The sequence below is a fragment of the Gopherus evgoodei genome, chromosome 19 (genome assembly GCF_007399415.2).
Source record: "Gopherus evgoodei ecotype Sinaloan lineage chromosome 19, rGopEvg1_v1.p, whole genome shotgun sequence".
Classification (NCBI taxonomy): Eukaryota; Metazoa; Chordata; order Testudines; family Testudinidae; genus Gopherus; species Gopherus evgoodei.
Window position 1 is genome coordinate 21805299 of NC_044340.1, and position 18696 is coordinate 21823994.

General features: G+C 45.7%; 1 protein-coding gene across 1 annotated transcript in view; it reads right to left on the reverse strand.

Moving 5' to 3' along the window:
- IFT46 (intraflagellar transport 46) overlaps window positions 1-18648 on the reverse strand; it is a 45262-nt gene extending 26614 nt beyond the window's left edge. Inside the window, 4 exon segments of the mRNA XM_030538318.1 lie at window positions 16211-16287; window positions 16820-16916; window positions 17340-17414; window positions 18309-18648. Of these exon segments, the coding sequence (XP_030394178.1) occupies window positions 16211-16287; window positions 16820-16916; window positions 17340-17414; window positions 18309-18311 (252 nt within the window). The 5' untranslated portion in view covers window positions 18312-18648.
- Window positions 18649-18696: the final 48 nt, after the last annotated feature.

An 18696-nucleotide genomic window follows, 5' to 3' on the forward strand; every position in this document is an offset into this window, starting at 1 on the left:
ACTAGAGTCTGTGGTCATTGGGGGTTCTCTCGGGGGTCTGCTGTGTCAGCTATCTGTGCAGACCCAGGGCAGCATACAGAGGGAACACACACGCAGCCAACTGTTATCAACACTGAAGCCAGCAGAGCACCACACTGGTAGCGTCTGATGACGCTGGTGACCCCGACCACTGATCTGGTGAGTAGGCAAGGTGTTGGCTGTCAGAACTGCGATCTAACATGACAGAAAACCACGAGCTAGGGAACCCCCTTTTCCCCTCCCTTTACATCCCCACAGAGTTTGCTAACTCATGGACTGGCTGGATTGCCAGTAAGGGGGGTCCATATGAATTTTAAAAGGGACGTTGGGAAACAAGGACTGGCATATGTAGAGCAATGGTAGAAACCCGAGGCTCTAAAAAATAATAATAAAAGTAAAAAAGCAAGAATTTTTCAACTAATGTCTATGGCAGTGAGATAGCTCAAACAGCACGCCACCATACTGGCTGGACAAGTAATGGGAAAAACCGGGGAAGTACAAGAGGCAATCCGGCAGTCGAGCACTGGAAAGACCAAGCTCTTTTAGTAGGGCAACAGGCGGTCCAGACTCACGATATGCTCGAGCAAATAAACCAGGAGAATAAAATATTGGCCACAGCTGCAAGGAACCTACAAAAAAAATACATGTGTCGTCCCCTGTTATAAATACTGGTGGTGAACAGCAGGCTTCAGGTAGCTCCCCTGTGCCTGAAGAATGGGGACAGAAATGGAAAAACGGGGCCCTAGCAAAATGAAAAGATGAAACGGGGTCCACTGCATTGCAACCACCACCTTATGATAAAAGCTAGGTTCTCGTAAAACCTAAACCGGGACCTAGACTGGTGCCTGTCAGACGGGACAAGTAAGTGCACAGAAGGAAACAGTAGCAACCAAAACTTTCATAGAATTGGTCAATCAGATGAAGGAAAATATGGAACAGTTCACCAAGCACATCAGAGACAGGAGCTGCAACTCGATTGCAGGGGAGTGAATAAAGAAGAATTTCAAAGTAAAAAAACCGAAATTAAGCTGGTTAACACCTATAATTAATACAAGGAGCTGCCCAAAAACAGTTAACTGCACCAAAAAAGTGCACTCCTGCAATCCACTTGGCATGCATACAAAAGCAACAGACATTAGGGGAACAAATTCAGGTTTTACAAGAGCAGGTAACTACCTCCACTATCCTCTCAGAGCCAGGATAAAAAACAGGGGCGCAGTTCCCAACTGCTTTGACCCACGGAACTATACTCCGCGCTCATATCTGAAAATACAACCTTCTTTCTCAAATATTTTTACATATCGGTTAAGTTTTGTCCTTTATATGCTTTCTCAATTTACAAAACTTGCTGCTGTTGCCTGTCCTTTCAAACACCTTGATCGAGTTAATTTCTCTTGGCTCTCTTGTATGGGCTTTGGAGGCCACGGTGGCGGAACTGGAGGAGCTAAGACAGGCAGAGAGGTATGTTGAGGAGGCTTTCCAGGACACTGTAGAATCGTCCCATCTCTGGTCAGACAGCCCCTGCACTGTTGAGGAGTATGAAAGGCCCAGGGAAGCAGAGCAGTCAATGAGAGCAGAGGGAAACCTTGCCATAGTTGGGACCCTCCTTCCAGATGGTGCTAGGGTTGCCTCTTGCACTGAGGTTGCCTCTCCGGGGGAAGGAACTCCAATTGCTAGGAAAAGGCAGGTGTTAGTAATGGGAGATTCGATCATTAGACATGTTGATAGCTGGGTTTGTGATGACCAGGAGAATCGTATGGTGACTTGCCTGCCTGGTGCGAAAGTTGCGGATCTCTCGAGGCACCTAGGCAGACTTATGTGTAAAGCTGGGGAGGAGCCGGTGGTCGTGGTACATGTAGGTACCAATGACATAGGGAAGGGTAGGAGAGACATCCTGGAAGCCAAATTTAGGCTGCTAGGAAAGAGACTGAAATCCAGGACCTCTATGGTGGCATTCTCAGAAATGCTCCCAGTTCTACGAACAGGGCCAGGTAGGCGGGCAGAGCTTCAGAGTCTCAATGCACGGATGAGACAATAGTGTAGAGAGAGGGGTTTACATTCATTAGGAACTGGGGAAACTTTTGGGATGGGGCGAGCCTACACAGGAGAGATGGGCCACCTAAACTGAAGCGGAACCAGACTGCTGGCACTAAACATTCAAAGGTTGCAGAGCAGTTTTTAAACTAGGAGACAGGGGAAAGCCGACTGCTGCAGAGGAGCATGTGGATCAGACACAGACTTCTCTTAGGGGAAAGTCTAATGATAGAGAATCTCCAGGTTATAGTCAGGAACAAAGGACGGAAGAGGATAACGTAAGGGCCAGATCAGATGATAAACAGTCACATAAAAAAAGAATCTGACACATCAGAAAAGGGCAGACAAATAAACAGGGACAAGTTTTTAAAGTGTTTGTATACAAATGCTAGAAGTCTAAAGAATAAGATGGGCGAACTGGAGTGCCTCGCGATAAAGGAGGATATTGATATAGGCATCACGGAAACCTAGTGGACTGAGAGCAATCAATGGCACACAATCATTCCGGGGTACAAAATATATCGGAAGAACAGACCAGGTCATGCGGGGGAAAGTGGCACTATATGTGAAAGAAAATGTAGAATCAAATGAAGTAAAATCTTAAGTGAATCCATATGTTCCACAGAATCTCTATGGATAGCAATTCCATGCTCTAAGAAGAAGAATATAACATTAGGCATCTATCATTGACCACCTGACCAGGACCGTAATAGTGATGTTGAAAAGCTAAGGGAAATCAGAGAGGCTATCAAAATGAAGAACTCAATAATAGTGGGGGATTTCAATCATCCCCATGCTGACTGGGAACATTTCACTTTAGGACGAAATACAGAGATAAAATTTCTTGATCCTTTAAACGACTGCTTCATAGAGCAGCTGGTATGGGAACCCACAAGGGGAGATGCAACTCTAAATTTAATCCAGAGTAGAGCGCAGCAGATGGTCCAAGAGGTAACTATAACAGGACCGCTTGGAAATACTGATCATAATACAATAATATTCAACATCCCTGTACTGGGGAAGAATATCTCAACAGCCCAACACTGTGGCATTTAATTTCAAAAGGGGAACTATGCAAAAAATGGAGGGGGTTAGTTAAACAAAAGTTAAAAGGTACAGTGACTAAAGTGAAATCCCTGCAAACTGCATGGGCGCTTTTTAAAGACATCACAATAGAGGCCCAACTTCAATGTCTACCCCAAATTAAAAAACACAGTAAAAGAACTAAAAAGAGCCAACGTGGATTAACAACTATGTAAAAGAAGCAGTGAGAGATAAAAAGACTTCCTTTAAAAAGTGGAAGTCAAATCCTAGTGAGGCAAATAGAAAGAAGCATAACCACTGCCAATTAAGTGGTCAAGGGTGTAATAAGAAGGCCAAAGAGGAGTTTGAAGAACGGCTATCCATAAACTCCAAAGGCAATAAAATGATTTTTAAGTACATCAGAAGCAGGAAGCCTGCTCAACAAACCAGTGGGACCCCTCGATGATTGAGATACAAAAAGAGCGCTTAAAGAAGATTAAGTCATTGCGGAGAAACCACACGGATTCTTTGTGTCAGTCTTCACGGCTGAGGATGTTAGGTAGACTCCCAATCCTGAGCTGGCCTTTTGTAGGTGACAAATCTGAGGAACTGTCACAGACTGAAGTGTCACTAGAGGAGGTTTGGGAATTAATCAAACTCAACAACAAGAAGTCACCGGGACCGGATGGCATTCACCCAAGAGTTCTGAAAGAACTCAAATGTGAACTTGCGGAACTATTAACTAAGGTTTGTAACCTGTCCTTTAAATCGGCTTCTGTACCCAACGACTGGAAGTTAGCTAATGTAACACCAATATTTAAAAAGGGCTCTAGAGGTGATTCTGGCAATTCCAGACAGGTAAGGCTAACATCGGTACCGGGCAAATTAGTCGGAACAATAGTTAGGATAAAATTGTCAGGACCATAGAAAAACAAACTGTTGAGCAATAGTCAACATGGTTTCTGTAAAGGGAAATCGTGTCTTACTAACCTATTAGAGTTCTTTGAAGGGGTCGACAAACATATGGACAAGGGGGATCCAGTGGATGTAGCATACTTAGACTTCCAGAAAGCCTTTGACAGGTCCCTCACCAAAGGCTCCTACAAAAATTAAATTGTCATAGGATAAAAGGACGGTCCTTTCATGGACTGAGAACCAGTTAAAAGACGGAACAAAGGGTAGGAATTAATGGTAAATTCTCATAATGGAGAGGGGTAACTAGTGGTGTTCCCTAAAGGTCAGTCCTAGGACCAATCCTATTCAATTTATTCATAAAATGATTTGGAGAAAGGGGTAAAAAGTGAGGTGGCAAATTTTGCAAATGATACTAAACTGCTCAGATAGTGAAAACCAAAGCAGACTGTGAAGAACTTCAGAAAGATCTCACAAAACTAAGTGATTGGGCAACAGAATGGTGAATTAAATTTGATGCACATAAATGTAAAGTAATGCACAATGGAAAAAATAACCCAACTATACAAACAATATGATGGGGGCTAATTTAGCTATAATGAATCGTAAAAAAGATCTCAAGAGTCATCGTGGATACTTCTCTGAAGACGTCCAGGCAGTGTGTAGAGGCGGTCAAAAAACCAAACAGGATGTAGTAATCATTAAAAGGGGATAGAGAATAAGACTGAGAATATTATTGCCCTTATACAAATCGATGGTTCACCCACATCTCAAATACTGCGTACATATGTGGTCACCTCATCTCAAAAAAGATATTCTAGCACTAGAAAAGGTTCAGAAAAGGGCAACTAAAATGATTAGGGGTTTAGAGAGGGTCCCCATATGAGGAAAGATTAAAGAGGCTAGGACTCTTCAGCTTGGAAAAGAGGAGACTAAGGCGGGATATGATAGAGTATATACAATCATGAGTGATGTGGAGAAAGTGGATAAGGAAAAGTTATTTACTTATTCCCATAATACAAGAACTAGGGGTCACCACATGAAATTAATGGGCAGCAGGTTTAAAACAAATAAAAGGAAGTTCTTCTTCACACAGCGCACAGTCAACCTGTGGAATTCCTCACCTGAGGAGGTTGTGAAGGCTAGACTATAACAGCGTTTAAAGAGAACTGGATAAATTAATGGTGGTTAAGTTCATAAATGGCTGTTAGCCAGGGTGGGTAAGGAATGGTGTCCTAGCCTCTGTTTGTCAGAGGATGGAGATGGATGGCAGGAGAGAGATCACTTGATCATTGCCTACTAGGTTCACTCCCTCTGGGGCACCTGGCATTGGCCACTGTCAGCAGACAGGATACTGAGCTAGATGGACCTTTGGTCTGACCCGGTACAGCCGGTCTTATGTACCTTCCTAGGTTGCTCATCACCCCCTCCCTTTCCCCCACCTCTCCTCACTTCTGCTCTCTCTCTTTGTTTTAAGTTATAGCTTTTATAGAAACCTCCAAAGATAAAGCAATTGAAAACAGATCAAAACCAGAAACAAAAGAAAACATAGTAAAGCTTTACTTTAAATAAATCCAGTAAATTAATTATTTTAACCCTTTAGGAATGCAACACCTGGAATTACTCCTAACTTTCTTGAAGATATGGTTGCCAAGCAATGGAAACGCACACTCTGCTTCTAATCCTAACCACTCACTAATATTGAAACATGAGTTTTTCTTATTCCATATAGCAGAGTTTAAAATAATGTTAAATATAAAGTATGCAAAATTCCTTATCATCAAATTAATACAATACATTTGGCAAATATTCATATATTTTTATCAATTTATGTTACAAGTTTTAAATAGGGTAATATTTGTTTATTCAAACGTTTAACCCTTTTACTTATTTGTTGCCTTATTTTGTATAGTTATTAATAGAATTCTAGCGTCATTTGTTTTTAACTGTAAGTTTGCCCTGGGTGTCATGGGCGTTGTCTTGTGTTGTATGTTGTGTGTGTCACGTGATTAATTTTTATTTTGTTGCAACAAAAGTCAATTTTATACCCTTTTAAAAAATAAATTATATATATGTGGTACCATACTATTTTAAGATCATGGTTGGGGTATAATCACAGTATTATTAGCACCAATTTTTTTGTGCAAAGTTCAAAAAGGTTTCAGTTACAAATATATATATACATATATTTCTGCCTCAACAAATAATGCAATTGCAAACAAAAGAATTCTCTTTTATCAATCACTTTTTTTGTTTTTTTAATTTGTTATTCAAAGAAAAAATGTAAGGGGAAACCTCAAAATTAAGGTAAAGATAATATTAACAAAATGTCAATTTCTTGTTTGGACTTTTTATAAACTTGTTTGCACTTTTAAATATAGTTATAAGAATGTCATAACCAAAATGTTTTAAATAACAGTTTATGCATAAAGCTAACCAAACCATTTCAACAGGTTTCCACCTTTGGCTCCCAAACATAACAAAGCATCATGAAAGTTTATTACCCTCAAGTATTTGCAAGGACCTGTATTTAAATTATTTAGGTTTAATTTTATAGTTGGTTTAATTTTATACACTTTTCTTTTGTTATATGTTATGTTATGTTAATGGGAAGCAATGGTTGTTAAAGTTTGTGTTTTAAACAGGTAACAACAGTGAAGTTGCTATCACAAGCAAATTAACTCTAAACAGCTTGGTAAAATTATGTTACTAAGGGTATGGCTACACTTACAACTGTACAGCACTGCCGTGGCAGCGCTTTGAAGTGTGAGTGTGGTCACAGCGGCAGCGCTGGGAGAGAGCTCTCCCAGCGCTGCAGGTACTCCATCTCCCTGTGGGGATTAGCTTACAGCACTGGGAGCCATGGCTCCCAGCGCTGGGGCAGTGTTTACACTGGCGCTTTGCAGCACTGTAACTTGCTGCACTCAGGGGTGTGTTTTTTCACACCCCTGAGCGAGAAAGTTGCAGCGCTGTAAAACGCCAGTGTAGCCAAGGCCTAAGTCTTGCTGAAACAAAGTGTTCAGCAAGGGAAAGCAATACACCTTTTCATGGAAGATTGTGAGCATCTATTTTAGCCATTAGCATATATTTAGTATAAAATATTAGTAATGCATCTCAAATGAAAATGAAGTCTATACAACAATTGCAAAAGTATAGCTTGTGTTATAAAGACTTGGTCCCTATATATTGTTCCTATTACATTGTAAACAAACTAAGTTAAACTTTGTATTAAGTTTGGCTTATTGAAAACAAAAACAGAAAAGGAAAATAAACAAAAACACTACTATGTTAACTAACAAAAGTTAGTTAATGTTGCATCCCACAGATCAAAGACACCAGAAAATATCACACCCTGAAGACCCAGATGATATAGGTATACAGTGAAGAAATCCCCAAGCATCAAGAAAAGAAAAACGAAGTTCTTTATAAATAAGAGACTGGTCAAATACACCTCTAGCTAGCATATATGGACAATTAATCAGCTAAAAACCACTAGCTGGACCAGGATAAACTCATTTAATTTCAACTTGGTTACTGTGTAAAAACACTGTATTATTGCTGTACTACTGTATTATCATTGTACTGCTGTATTGTATTATTGCTGTACAACATGTACAATGTGCATAACCTTGCTAAACTGTTTAAGCACACACAGGTAAAAACCAACAAAGACGAAGGGCAGCAAAACAACATAAAGGCAAGGAGAAACAAATGGTTTAAAAATAAATAAATAAATAAATATAAATAAATAAAATTGTCCACCCAGTAACTACAAATTAGATATATAAATTCCCTGTTAGTATTGATCACATTGGATCAGTAACGCTGCATCTTACTGAGGCACATGTTATTCAAAACATTTTGTTCAGTGTCTAAGTACCATACTAAATCCTGACAAAGTAATATTTGATAAAGTGGTTACTGTCCAGTCAAAAGGTTATCTGGAAGACAGCATCCATAAAAAACAACTGGATCTACATCAACTACTGGTGTATCACAGAGCAGTTCAACCAATGGCACAGAGAAGTTAGCCACTTCTGTTTCCTGCCCAGTGAAGCTTACCAGAGGCTGACAACCATCAGTAAGGTAATGCATAACATGAATGGACAGTACTGTGTAGTAACTCATTACATAGATTTAGATATAAAGGCCACAGTGGTAGTGTCACTACTCCAAATTTCTGTTTTACTTCTCATATACATAGCACTGTGGACACATTATCACAATCCCTATCCCAGTATTCAAAACATTCAGCAGACTATTAGTAATGATACAAATGGTAACTGTAATTGTGGGTTGCTATCTGCAGTACCACAAGGGCCAAACTACAACAACAGATTGGAAAAGAATTGTTATGCTTGATACAAAGGGGCCCGGACTCCCCTGCTGCCCTGCGAGAGGGATGTCATGGGCCAGGTACAGCAGCTTGTGACGAAACTTCTGGGGAACCACCAGCTGCCTTCTGATCCCCCATGACTCTACTTCCCCTGGGGGAGCCCATTCTCGGTACAGGAACCCCTTCTTCCCACAGGAACCTCTCCTTGCAACTTCTCCTCATGGTCTGTACCGCACTAAGGTCAGCCCGGTCCCTGGGCTTCCGCAAGGAGGGATCTTTCTGCAACTCGGCCTGGAACTCAGTAGCTGGGACAGGGATGGGGACCAGCTCTCTTGCTGGCTGGGTCTGAGGCCGCAGCCTCTCTGAACCGTGCCCCTGGGCATTCCCCGCTCCCTGGGTTAGGGTCCTGCACCTCGGGTCGAGTACTTTCCCGTGTCGGGGTGCAGTGCCCTTTGCCGACTCTGACTATGAGTCACGACCAGGGCACTCTGGGTGTTACTAGGCCAGTCCTCGAGGTCCCCTCCCATTAACACGTACAGTGGGCAAATATCAGTGTACCCCCACATCCTTGGGGCCCTCCTTGGCCCCCATTTCAGGTGTACCCTTGCCACGAGTACCTTGAATGGGGTCCCGCCCATGCCCATCAGGGTCAGGTAGGTGTCGGGCACCATCCGATCTGAGGCCACCACCTCAGGCCAGGCCAGCATCACCTCTGCGCCCGTGTCCCAGTACCCAGTGACCTTCCTCCCATCTACCTCCAGGGAAACAATGCACTCTTTCCGGAGGGGCAGCCCCCCGCCCACCCGGTAAACCAAAAACCCAGAGCCTGGAGCATCCACAGGTGGTATGTTGCCAGCCCTCCTTTCCTGGGAATGTAGCCCCTCCTCCGATTGGGTTTTTACCCAGTCCACCCTCTGCGGGTTGGGTCTGCTTGGTCTGTCCCTGAGCTTGGGGCTGATAGGGAAAACCCCCCGACCCCACCTTACCCAAGGCCCCAGGCTTTTTTTTTTAAAAAATAAAGTAAAAGTAGGCCCTTAGCTAGAAGCAAAAGTTTTAACTCCTGCTAAACTTGTTTTTCTGTACAAGGGCACGCTGAGGCAAAAAATGTGGTCAGGGCCCCAAAAGAGGAACTAGAATTGGATAAAGGGAAACCAGAAAATCTGTTAAGTTATAACAGCTTTTAGTTTATCATGGTTTATTAAGTTGCTTGTGTGGGCGTAAAATATAACTCATGATCATTTGACCAAAGGTACACCAATAGGTATTTTTGGGTACAAGTTCCTCAAAAAGGCTCAAGCAACGTGTAATAGCTTAACCGCAAGCAGAAGAAAAACACCAGGTGTCAATGACCTAACACTTACAAAACCCGTAAAAAGGGGAAGTTACAAAGAGCAGGCTTGCAAATTAGCTCATAACCGGTATATTAATAGCAATTGTTTTTAGCAGATGGTTAGAAGATGTTATTGTATTAACCAAATAAGGTATCATCGGATGTATAAGTTCATATGGTAATGTGCGGTTTTTGGCTATATAAACCCAGGTATCACTGCTGTAAGGTAGAGCGACTTCCCCTTGCTAGGGGACTTTGTCGTCTCTCCCTGCATATATTCTTGTATTCTTTGATTAATCAATAAAGGAGCCTCAGGCTGTCTGATCAACTCAACTGGGTGGTGGTCATTTTCCACGACAGGGCACTGGGCCCATATGTGGCTCGTTGGGCCACAGCGATAGCAGCTCATGTCTCGTGGGTCCCCCTGAGTGGGTCGGAGGGACCTGCCGCTGGATGTTCCCCTTTTGGGGGGGTTCTCCATAGGCCCCCTTTGGGAGGTCCCATGATGACTCTCTCTCTGCGTTGAGGCAGGCCTGCTCCTTTGAGACTCCTCTCTGCCATCCCCTGCCCGACTGTCCACAAATTGGTCGGTCAGCTGGCCTGCGTGCTGTGGGTTCTCCGGCTTCTGGTCCATCAACCACAGCCTCCGGTCGGACGGGCACTGCTCGTACAGGTGCTCCAGTATGAATAGGTCAAGCAGGTCCTCTTAGTTTGGACCCCAGCTGTCCACTTGCGGGCATACCCCTGCGCCGGTTGGCCAGTTGTAGGTATGTGACCTCACGGGTTTTACGCTGGCTCCGGAACTTTTCCGGTACATCTCAGGAGTCAGCCCAAACTCGCGGAGGCAGGGCCTGTTTGAACAGTTCGTAGTCCCTGCCTCCGCCCCTTTCAGTCGGGTGTACACCTCCACGGCTGTGGAGTCCAGTAAGCGGGTGAGAACTGCGATCCTGTCTGCAGGCTCAACCCTGTGCAACTCACAGGCATTCTCAAAAGGTCATCAGGAAGGTATCTATGTCCTCCCCCTCCTTACGCCGGGGCAGCAAGTGCTTATCAAAGCTCTTTGTAGGCTGCGTCCCCCCTCACTCACCACAGCCGGGGCCTCACTTCTCCTCAGCTGGGCCAGGTCCAGCTCATGTTTACACTGTTTCTCCTTCTCCTCCCGCTCATTGTTACGCTGTTTCGCCTTCTCCTCCAGCTCTTGCCTCTTTAACTCAAGCTCCTCCCGTCTCAGCTCCCTTTCATATTCCAGCCGCATCCGCTCCACGGATGCCAAGTGTCGCCGGGAGGATCCCCTGCTGGGGGGTGAGCGTTGCCAGGAGGATCCCCTGCTGGGGGGGTGAGCGTCGCCGGGAGGATCCCCTGCTGGGGGGTGAGCGTCGCCGGGAGGATCCCCTGCTGGCCGGGGGTGTCACGGTGCCCTCGGTATACACTGGGCTCCTCCTCGCCCTTCCCGTAGGCCTAGGAAGGGGGGGTCTCGGGAAGCCCTCGTCTGCCGGCTGACCACTCCCAGTGGGGACAGACACTGGTGCCTGCGCTGCATCTGCCCGGCTGCTTCCCTCAGCGACAGGGCTCCGTTCATTCATGCAGTCTCCCTGCTCCAGCTGGGCAATCAGCTGGTCCTTGCTGAGCCTCCCCGAGCGCAGCCCCCTCTGCTTGCACAGCTCCAGCAGGTCACACTTGCGCAGCTTGGCATACATCTTCCTGCTGGCCACTCACAGGCTGGGGTGCTCGCTGCTCCCCACAGTTTCCAGGGGGACCCCTAGTGCATCAGCCCTTCTTGCACACACTCCCAGGGGTTAATCACCCCTTTGTTTTACTATTCCCCAGTCACTTACTACAGGAAGCGCCGTCCATGGGGTGCAGTATCTCCCGCCGCTGCCACCAGTTGTCACGGAGCGTGGGGGAGTCCGGCCCTGCACCCCTCTTCCTGGGACCCACAGTGACTCTTAGCCAGTCAGTAAAACAGAAGGTTTATTGGACAACAGGAACACAGGTTACAGCAGGGCTTGCAGGCACAGTCAGGACCCCTTCCATCGAGTCCTTCTGGGCTTTCAGGGTGCTTGAATCCTAGCTAGGATACCCTGAATTCCGCCCACACAGCCCCAAGCCCAAACTCAAACTGCTTCCCTCCTGCCACCCCCTTCCTTTGTCCCCTTCCCGGGCAAAGGTGTTGACCTTTCCCCTCCCTTACCTAGCTCAGGTTACAGGCCCTGGCATTGTCCATCCCCTAAAGTCCTCCCCTGCTCTCCCACTCCCCACACAGACAGTCCCTACTGCATCACATCTGTATACATACATACTATACATATATGCCCATATATATATATTATTCATATATATTAATTATCTGGGAGTGCCTCTAAGGCTCAATCATAATACTACATTCCACAGTCACGGTCCCGGGCCCAACATTCCCAGGCCCACCATAAGGGACTAGAAAATAATTGGATAATATCTATCAGTCGTACGTGGGAATGTGCAGACTACAAAGATGGATGGGGCATGAATGTATGGATGGTAAAATGAGGTAACCCCTAACAGTGTTTAGCCCACTGGGTTATCTTTAGTCCATGCATTATGCTTTTCCGGGACGATGGGTAAGCATCTTCCCCATAAAAAGACAAAGAGTGGGAGAATGTAATAAGATGACGCCCTGAAACATAAACCCCTGGTTTCAGAGGCCCGGTATTAGGCCTAAGGCCTGAACTAAAGTACTGGTCAAGACTTGCTAACATAAAGCAAGGTTATGCTGTGACCCAGAGGCAGCCCCTGCTCACAGAAGCTGGCAAGGAAAGGGCTGATGTTGCACAAAGACACAAACCTAAAAGGTACTGGACACGAGAAATACCAGAACACTCCGATACTTGCACATTCCACACAGACAACAAGCACAGGGACAAAAGGGGAATATGATGGATAGAGTTGTTTTGTTCGAACCAACACGTACAAAGTCAGAGGCGGCACTTTACTGCGTAGAGAGGTTGTACCTTGCTATGTACAGGGGCTGCACCTCAATACGTCACCAGTGACGTGTAACTTGTTTGTACCTTTCAGAGGAGCAGCCCTGTTAGTCTGTATCCATAAAAAGAACAGGAGTACTTGTGGCACCTTAGAGACTAACAAATTTATTTGAGCATAAGCTTTCGTGGGCTACAGCCGAATTCTTCGGATGCATAGAATGGAACATATATTGAGGAGATATATATACACATACAGAGAGCATGTAAAGGGGGAGTTGTCTTACCAACTCTGAGAGGTCAATTAAATAAGAGAAAAAACTTCTGAAGTGATAATCAAGATAGCCCAGTACAGACAGTTTGATAAGAAGTGTGAGAATACTTACAAGGGGAGATAGATTCAATATTTGTAATGGCTCAGCCATTCCCAGTGTATAAGAATGTATAATAAGAATGTATACATCAGGGCTTGGCAACTTTTCAGAAGTGGTGTGCCGAGTCTTCATTTATTCACTCTAATTTAAGGTTTCGTGTGCCATTAATACATTTTAATGTTTTTAGAAGGTCTCTTTCTATAAGTTTATTATATATAAACTAAACTATTGTTGTATGTAAACTAAATAAGGTTTTTAAAATGTTTAAGAAGCTTCATTTAAAATAAAATTAAAATCAGAGCCTCCCGGACTGGTGGCCAGGACCCAGGCAGTGTCAGAGCCACTGAAAATCAGCTTGCATGCCCAAGGCGGAACACGTGCCACAGGTTGCCTACCCCGGTATACATTCTTATACACAGTGTACCTGTGTATAAGAATGCATTCCTGAGTGGCTATTGATACCAGACATCTGTGTTCTTGGGGAACCGGGGTGCAGTATCTAGCCTGACTCATAAAAGACACCCCTGCTCAAACCAAAACCCATCAGAGGAAAAAACTTGCAGAGAGCAGTAAAGAGCGTTGGAAGACACAGCTAAACCCCTCCTGACAAGGGTGACAAGATTAAGACATCTCTATTAGCATATAGAATGGAGAGCAGAGACAACTCCCCATGCCTCATCTGCAAGAAAGATGTGACAGGAAGACATCTCAATTTGCATACAAAATGGAGAACAGAGAACCCTAACAAACTCTGGGACCAGAAAAAGCAGGGAAGCACTGCATCATGGGCATCTCTGCTCCAGATGCTAATAAACCTATGTCTGCACACACCAGCTCAGCAATTATCAGACCAATTTTAGTAAAGAATTCTTAATTGATATTCAAATACTGAAGCAGCCTAGTTGCACTGTGAGCTCCCTGAAAGAAAACACCACCCATAGCCAAGAGTAATCAGCTCCTGTGGTTTAGCCTTAAGAACACCTTTGCGTCATCAGCTTACCTATAAACAAATCTAGTTTTCTCCCTTCAACCATAGTAATTTCTCTACAAAAATCCCTACTCACCCTCCAGTCAGTGTTTTGATGCTTAGATCCAAACTATGCATCAGTTCCACTGGGACTCCATATTCTCCTGACTAATCGTGCTGGGGATTATGCCTGTCTCCTGCTCTCAGGACCCTCAGCTACCCCCATCATTTGGGAATCCCGACCAGTTCAAGCTCCAGGGAGCAGTGAGATTCCCTTCTTTTTTCCTCTCTCTCTCTCTTTCTTTTTGTTTTTCTTTCTACCTTAGGTATTAATCTGTAATAATGTATGTTATGTTGGTTTAGCCCTCCTTGTGTAGTTATCACTATTATTCAATAAATAACTTTTATGGTTAAGTTGGTTGCTTCTCTTTTTCCTAATGAACTTCACTCTTTTGTGTTTTTAGCTTCTCCCATTTACTCTACAGCAACGCTTCTTTTACCTAAGCTGAAGATCCCTGCAGTGCTCAAAATACGGTGGGGTTTACTCATCAACTAGGTTACTGCCGGTACAGTTGTGTTGTGAAAGTGGGGATAGGGACGTGCTGAATCTGGGACACCTAAGGATAACAGCTTCAAAGTGCTGCTTGACCCAGTCCATAGCACCCAGGGGCACAAACGGAAAGTCAGCTTGAAAGTGCTGCTTCATCCAGCCCAGTGAGTTCAGAGGCATAAAGGGACAGCTTGACAGTGCTGATGGACCTGGTCCATTCAGACTTGCTCTGTTAGTGTGTGTGTTTTCACCTGGTTTGGGGGCTGAAAGACCCAGGGTGTGTGTTCATCGGCTGAAGAAACCCAGCCCTAGGAAACCTAGGTCCTGCAGGATAGCTCCATTGGGAGGGGACCTGGAGAAGTGAGAAGTAGGGCTCCATATGAAAACACAAGAAGTACATTGATAAAATTACAGAATCCCCTTCCCCAGAAAAGTAACCCAAATAAATGAGCATACCCCAAAGTAATGGACAAATCTGGTAACAGTATCTTTGTCCGGCCTAGGGGGCAGTGGAAAGTTCTGCCACTGACTGAACTGGTCCATTGCCAGGGAGCACAGATGTACTAGCAGAACAGTAGATATCTAATCTGGGGAGCTAGAGACTATGTTCCTCTTTGACAATAAACCTGGACAGGTGCCTTCGTACCTTACTAGAGTCTGTGATCACTGGGGGTTCTCTCGGGGGTCTGCTGTGTCAGCTATCTGTGCAGAGCCAGGGCAGCATACAGAGGGAACACACGCACGCAGCTGACTGTTATCAACATTGAAGGCAGTAGAGCACCACACTGGTAGCGTCTGACTATAGGCACAACACACATTTCCAGCAGCCCCATTTCCCAGCTCCAGCATCTTTCATTCTAAACAGAAAACATCCTCTGTCCAAACCTGCCACAAATGGGTGGGGCACAGCAGTGTACCAAAAAAAAAAACAAACTTCCTTTAGTGGCATGGAAAAGGAATGCCTGCACAGGCACTTAATCTTAGTCTGACTCGAATGGTTTTCAGTGGTGGGGGAAATGTTCAGTTCTAATAAACAATAACTTATCCTTCTCTTAGAGGATCTCAAAATGCTTTACAAACATTACTCCATCCTCTCCCAAGTCCCTGCGAGGTAGCTGGTAGTATGACTCTACTTTACAGCCAGAGAAACTGAAATACTGATGAGGGGAACTGGCTCACCCAAAGTCATACAACTAATTGGTGGCAGATCTGGAAGCAGAACCCAGGAGTCCTGACCCAGAGTCAACTTATCTTCTCTAACCTGTAAAAAACACTCCCTGCCTTTACAGCTAAATGTGAGCTTAAGCACTTTATTTTTCACATCCCTCTTTTTATCCCACTTCAGCCACTGAGTGACAATGGGCTTGGTATTCATTACAGCCACACTGGATGGTGTCAGCTGCCATGATGTGAAAATCCCTTCCAGATCTGTTCTCCCTAGAATACTTAAATTGTTCCATCTGTTCTAATTGAAGGAAAGAGCAATCTGACCCCTTCTAGTATAAATAATGTGTCTTGCCAAAAGATACTGCAACTACATTTCTTTCTATTCAAAATGGGTCAAAAAAAAAATCACAAAACTTTCCAAGCTGCTTTGCCACAATTTCCCCAGTAGGACTCAACATGCAGATAATGAGTCCCCAGTAGATGGGGCTACAAAATGCTGTGATCAAGCGTAACAGCAGAGAAGAACATAGGCAACCTCATACCTTGTTTATTTCTTCATCATACTCATCACTGCTGTTATCAGCCATATTTTTGAGCTGTGGGCGCGTGGACCTAGGACCTGTTGAAGAGATCACCAAGAAAGTATGTTACCCAAGTTTGGGTTGCGGGATTGCACCACAGATTGTCACATTAAAGAATTTACAAAGGAAGTCCTATCTATAAAGGCCTTACACCCAAGTTTAACAATCATGCTTACTCACAATTTCAACTTGCTTTGGCTGAATTAGAATATAATGCAGGGGTTGGCCCTGGTGGAGAAGCTCAAATCCATATTACACCAGCCATGTCGCAGACCTAGATTTCAGTGACAATAGGCATTACCACATCTGATCTCACTAGCTTTTTTGCAATGAGCACATTACATTAATAAAAATGTGCGAATGTATTCTATTTTACCAATGAATTTGCTCATGCTCCAATTTTATGGAGTAGACTTAAATCCCATCCGAGTACTTTTAAGAAAATATAACCACCAAAATCAAGTAGTCAAAGCATACCTGAGATTGCTCAGCACTTTCATTTTAAGGTAAGAGACAAACTGTTTTAGTAGGAAAGACAGAAGCATGATGTGAAATTAGGCTTTCCCCTACCTAGCTGCCGTGGAGTTGGCGTGTAGATACTGGCGACCTCTTCTGAGTCGTTAATCTCTAGACTCTCATCATAGGGCTGGTTTTCAACGATTTTGGTCTAATAACAAACACAAACACGTTCGGATGGCGTTTACGGGGAAGAACACTTTCTCTCTCATGTTTCTGAGTACGGGCTCTCCCTAGTTAATGACTGCAAAGCACTTTAAAGATGAAAAGCCTCTTAAATGCTGCCAGCGCTAAAGGTCCAGTCTTCCGCTGTGGGTGCCCCCAGAGCCGGTCCCAGCGCTGCACGTGGGTGCTCCGCGGGTGGTCGGGCATTTAGGGCCCCAGACACCACTGGAGGGTGGGGCTGGCCACCCGCAACTGTTTCACTCCCCACGCGCCCGCCCGCGGCAGACTCGGGTCCCCGCTCCAGGCACCCTGCCCGGCGCTGACGCGGCCGAGGGCCTTTCCCCAGCGCTGCCGGGCTCCCTCCCCTCTGCCCCCGCCGCGCCTCCCGCACAGGCTGGCGCTCGGTCACCTGCAGGGCCTCCGCCATGTCCCGGCCTTTCAGGGCGCTGCCCGCCGCCTGGACGCCATCTTCGCCTGGCCCAGCCTGTGGCCGTCACCATGGAGATTGGAGAGTAACTCTCGCGAGAACTTGCAGCCCCAGCTCTATGGCTTTCCGGTGACCGGGTCGACTCATCCAGAACCACGTCACTAAGTCTCACCACCCCCTCCCGCCCCCGTCTATGGTTATGGGAACACTTTCAGCAGCGGCCCCTAGTGGTGGAACAGTTTCACGGCAAGAAAAGAGTTGCCGGCGGCACGTAGGGTTTTATTTCGCCAGTCCCATGCACAGCTCCGATTCAGGCTGGCGTTACTCTACATCGGGTTGGATTGGTCTAGAGCAGTATCACCGCTCCCAACGCAGGATGAAAAGGGCCGAGCTGTTCTAGTTCCAGCTAGATTGGTTTACAGCACTGCAAACTCCCATCATCTTAATGCGGGGAGGATAGGAAATGGGCTGCATTGTTCTACAATGCACCAGACTGATTCAGGGCAAAGCAAATCCTTCTAACTCCTCTAGGACTACAAGGCAAGGGGATCTTTCTAATCTGTCATAATTTGCCGAGTGAACTTCAAATCCTCCATCAGCCTGTCTGAGAAGGAAAGTGCTGCAGCGGTGCGAGTGGCAGGATATTAGAAAAAGAGGGTGGGCCAGGTAACATCTTTTACTGAACCGACTTCAGCTGGTGAGCGAGTCAAGCTTTCGGGTTTACGCAGAGCTCTTCTTCAGGCCACGAAGAGCTCTGTGTAAGCTCAAACGCTTGCCTCTCTTACCAACAGAAGTTGGTTCAATAAAAAAAAATATTCCTTCACCCACCGTGTCTCTCTGGGAAGGCAAAGGCAGGGATCAGGTTTGCTCTACGTCAGTAGTTTTCCATCTGAGGTCCAAGGATGGAGAAAGCAGGGGCAGGATAGACACGCAGGGCAGAAACTCTCTTACCATGCGCAGTCTTCAGATGGACAAGGCCCGGACTGGTCTGTGCTCTAGCTCAATCTAATCCAAGCTCCCTCCAGCTTCAGTCTGGTGGCATGGAGAAGCCCTCACTCACTCCCTGTCCTTGGCCATGCACAGCGCCCCATGGGGCTCAGCTCGCCCGCTGTGGGGCATCTTCCAGACCGGCCGGGGCGGGGGCTGTGCACAGACACGTGCTAGACCGTCTCCAGCCCCCAAAACGGGGGGGGGGGGTAGAAGCAGGTCAGAGCGGCCCGTGACGGGGGGCTCAGAGGCAGCGCGAGTCTTCCCGCATAGGGACATGGCACTCCGGGGGGCAAGCCGGAAATGCCCCAGAACTGCGCCCCCTAGCGAGGCGGGGGAAGAGCAGGAAGCT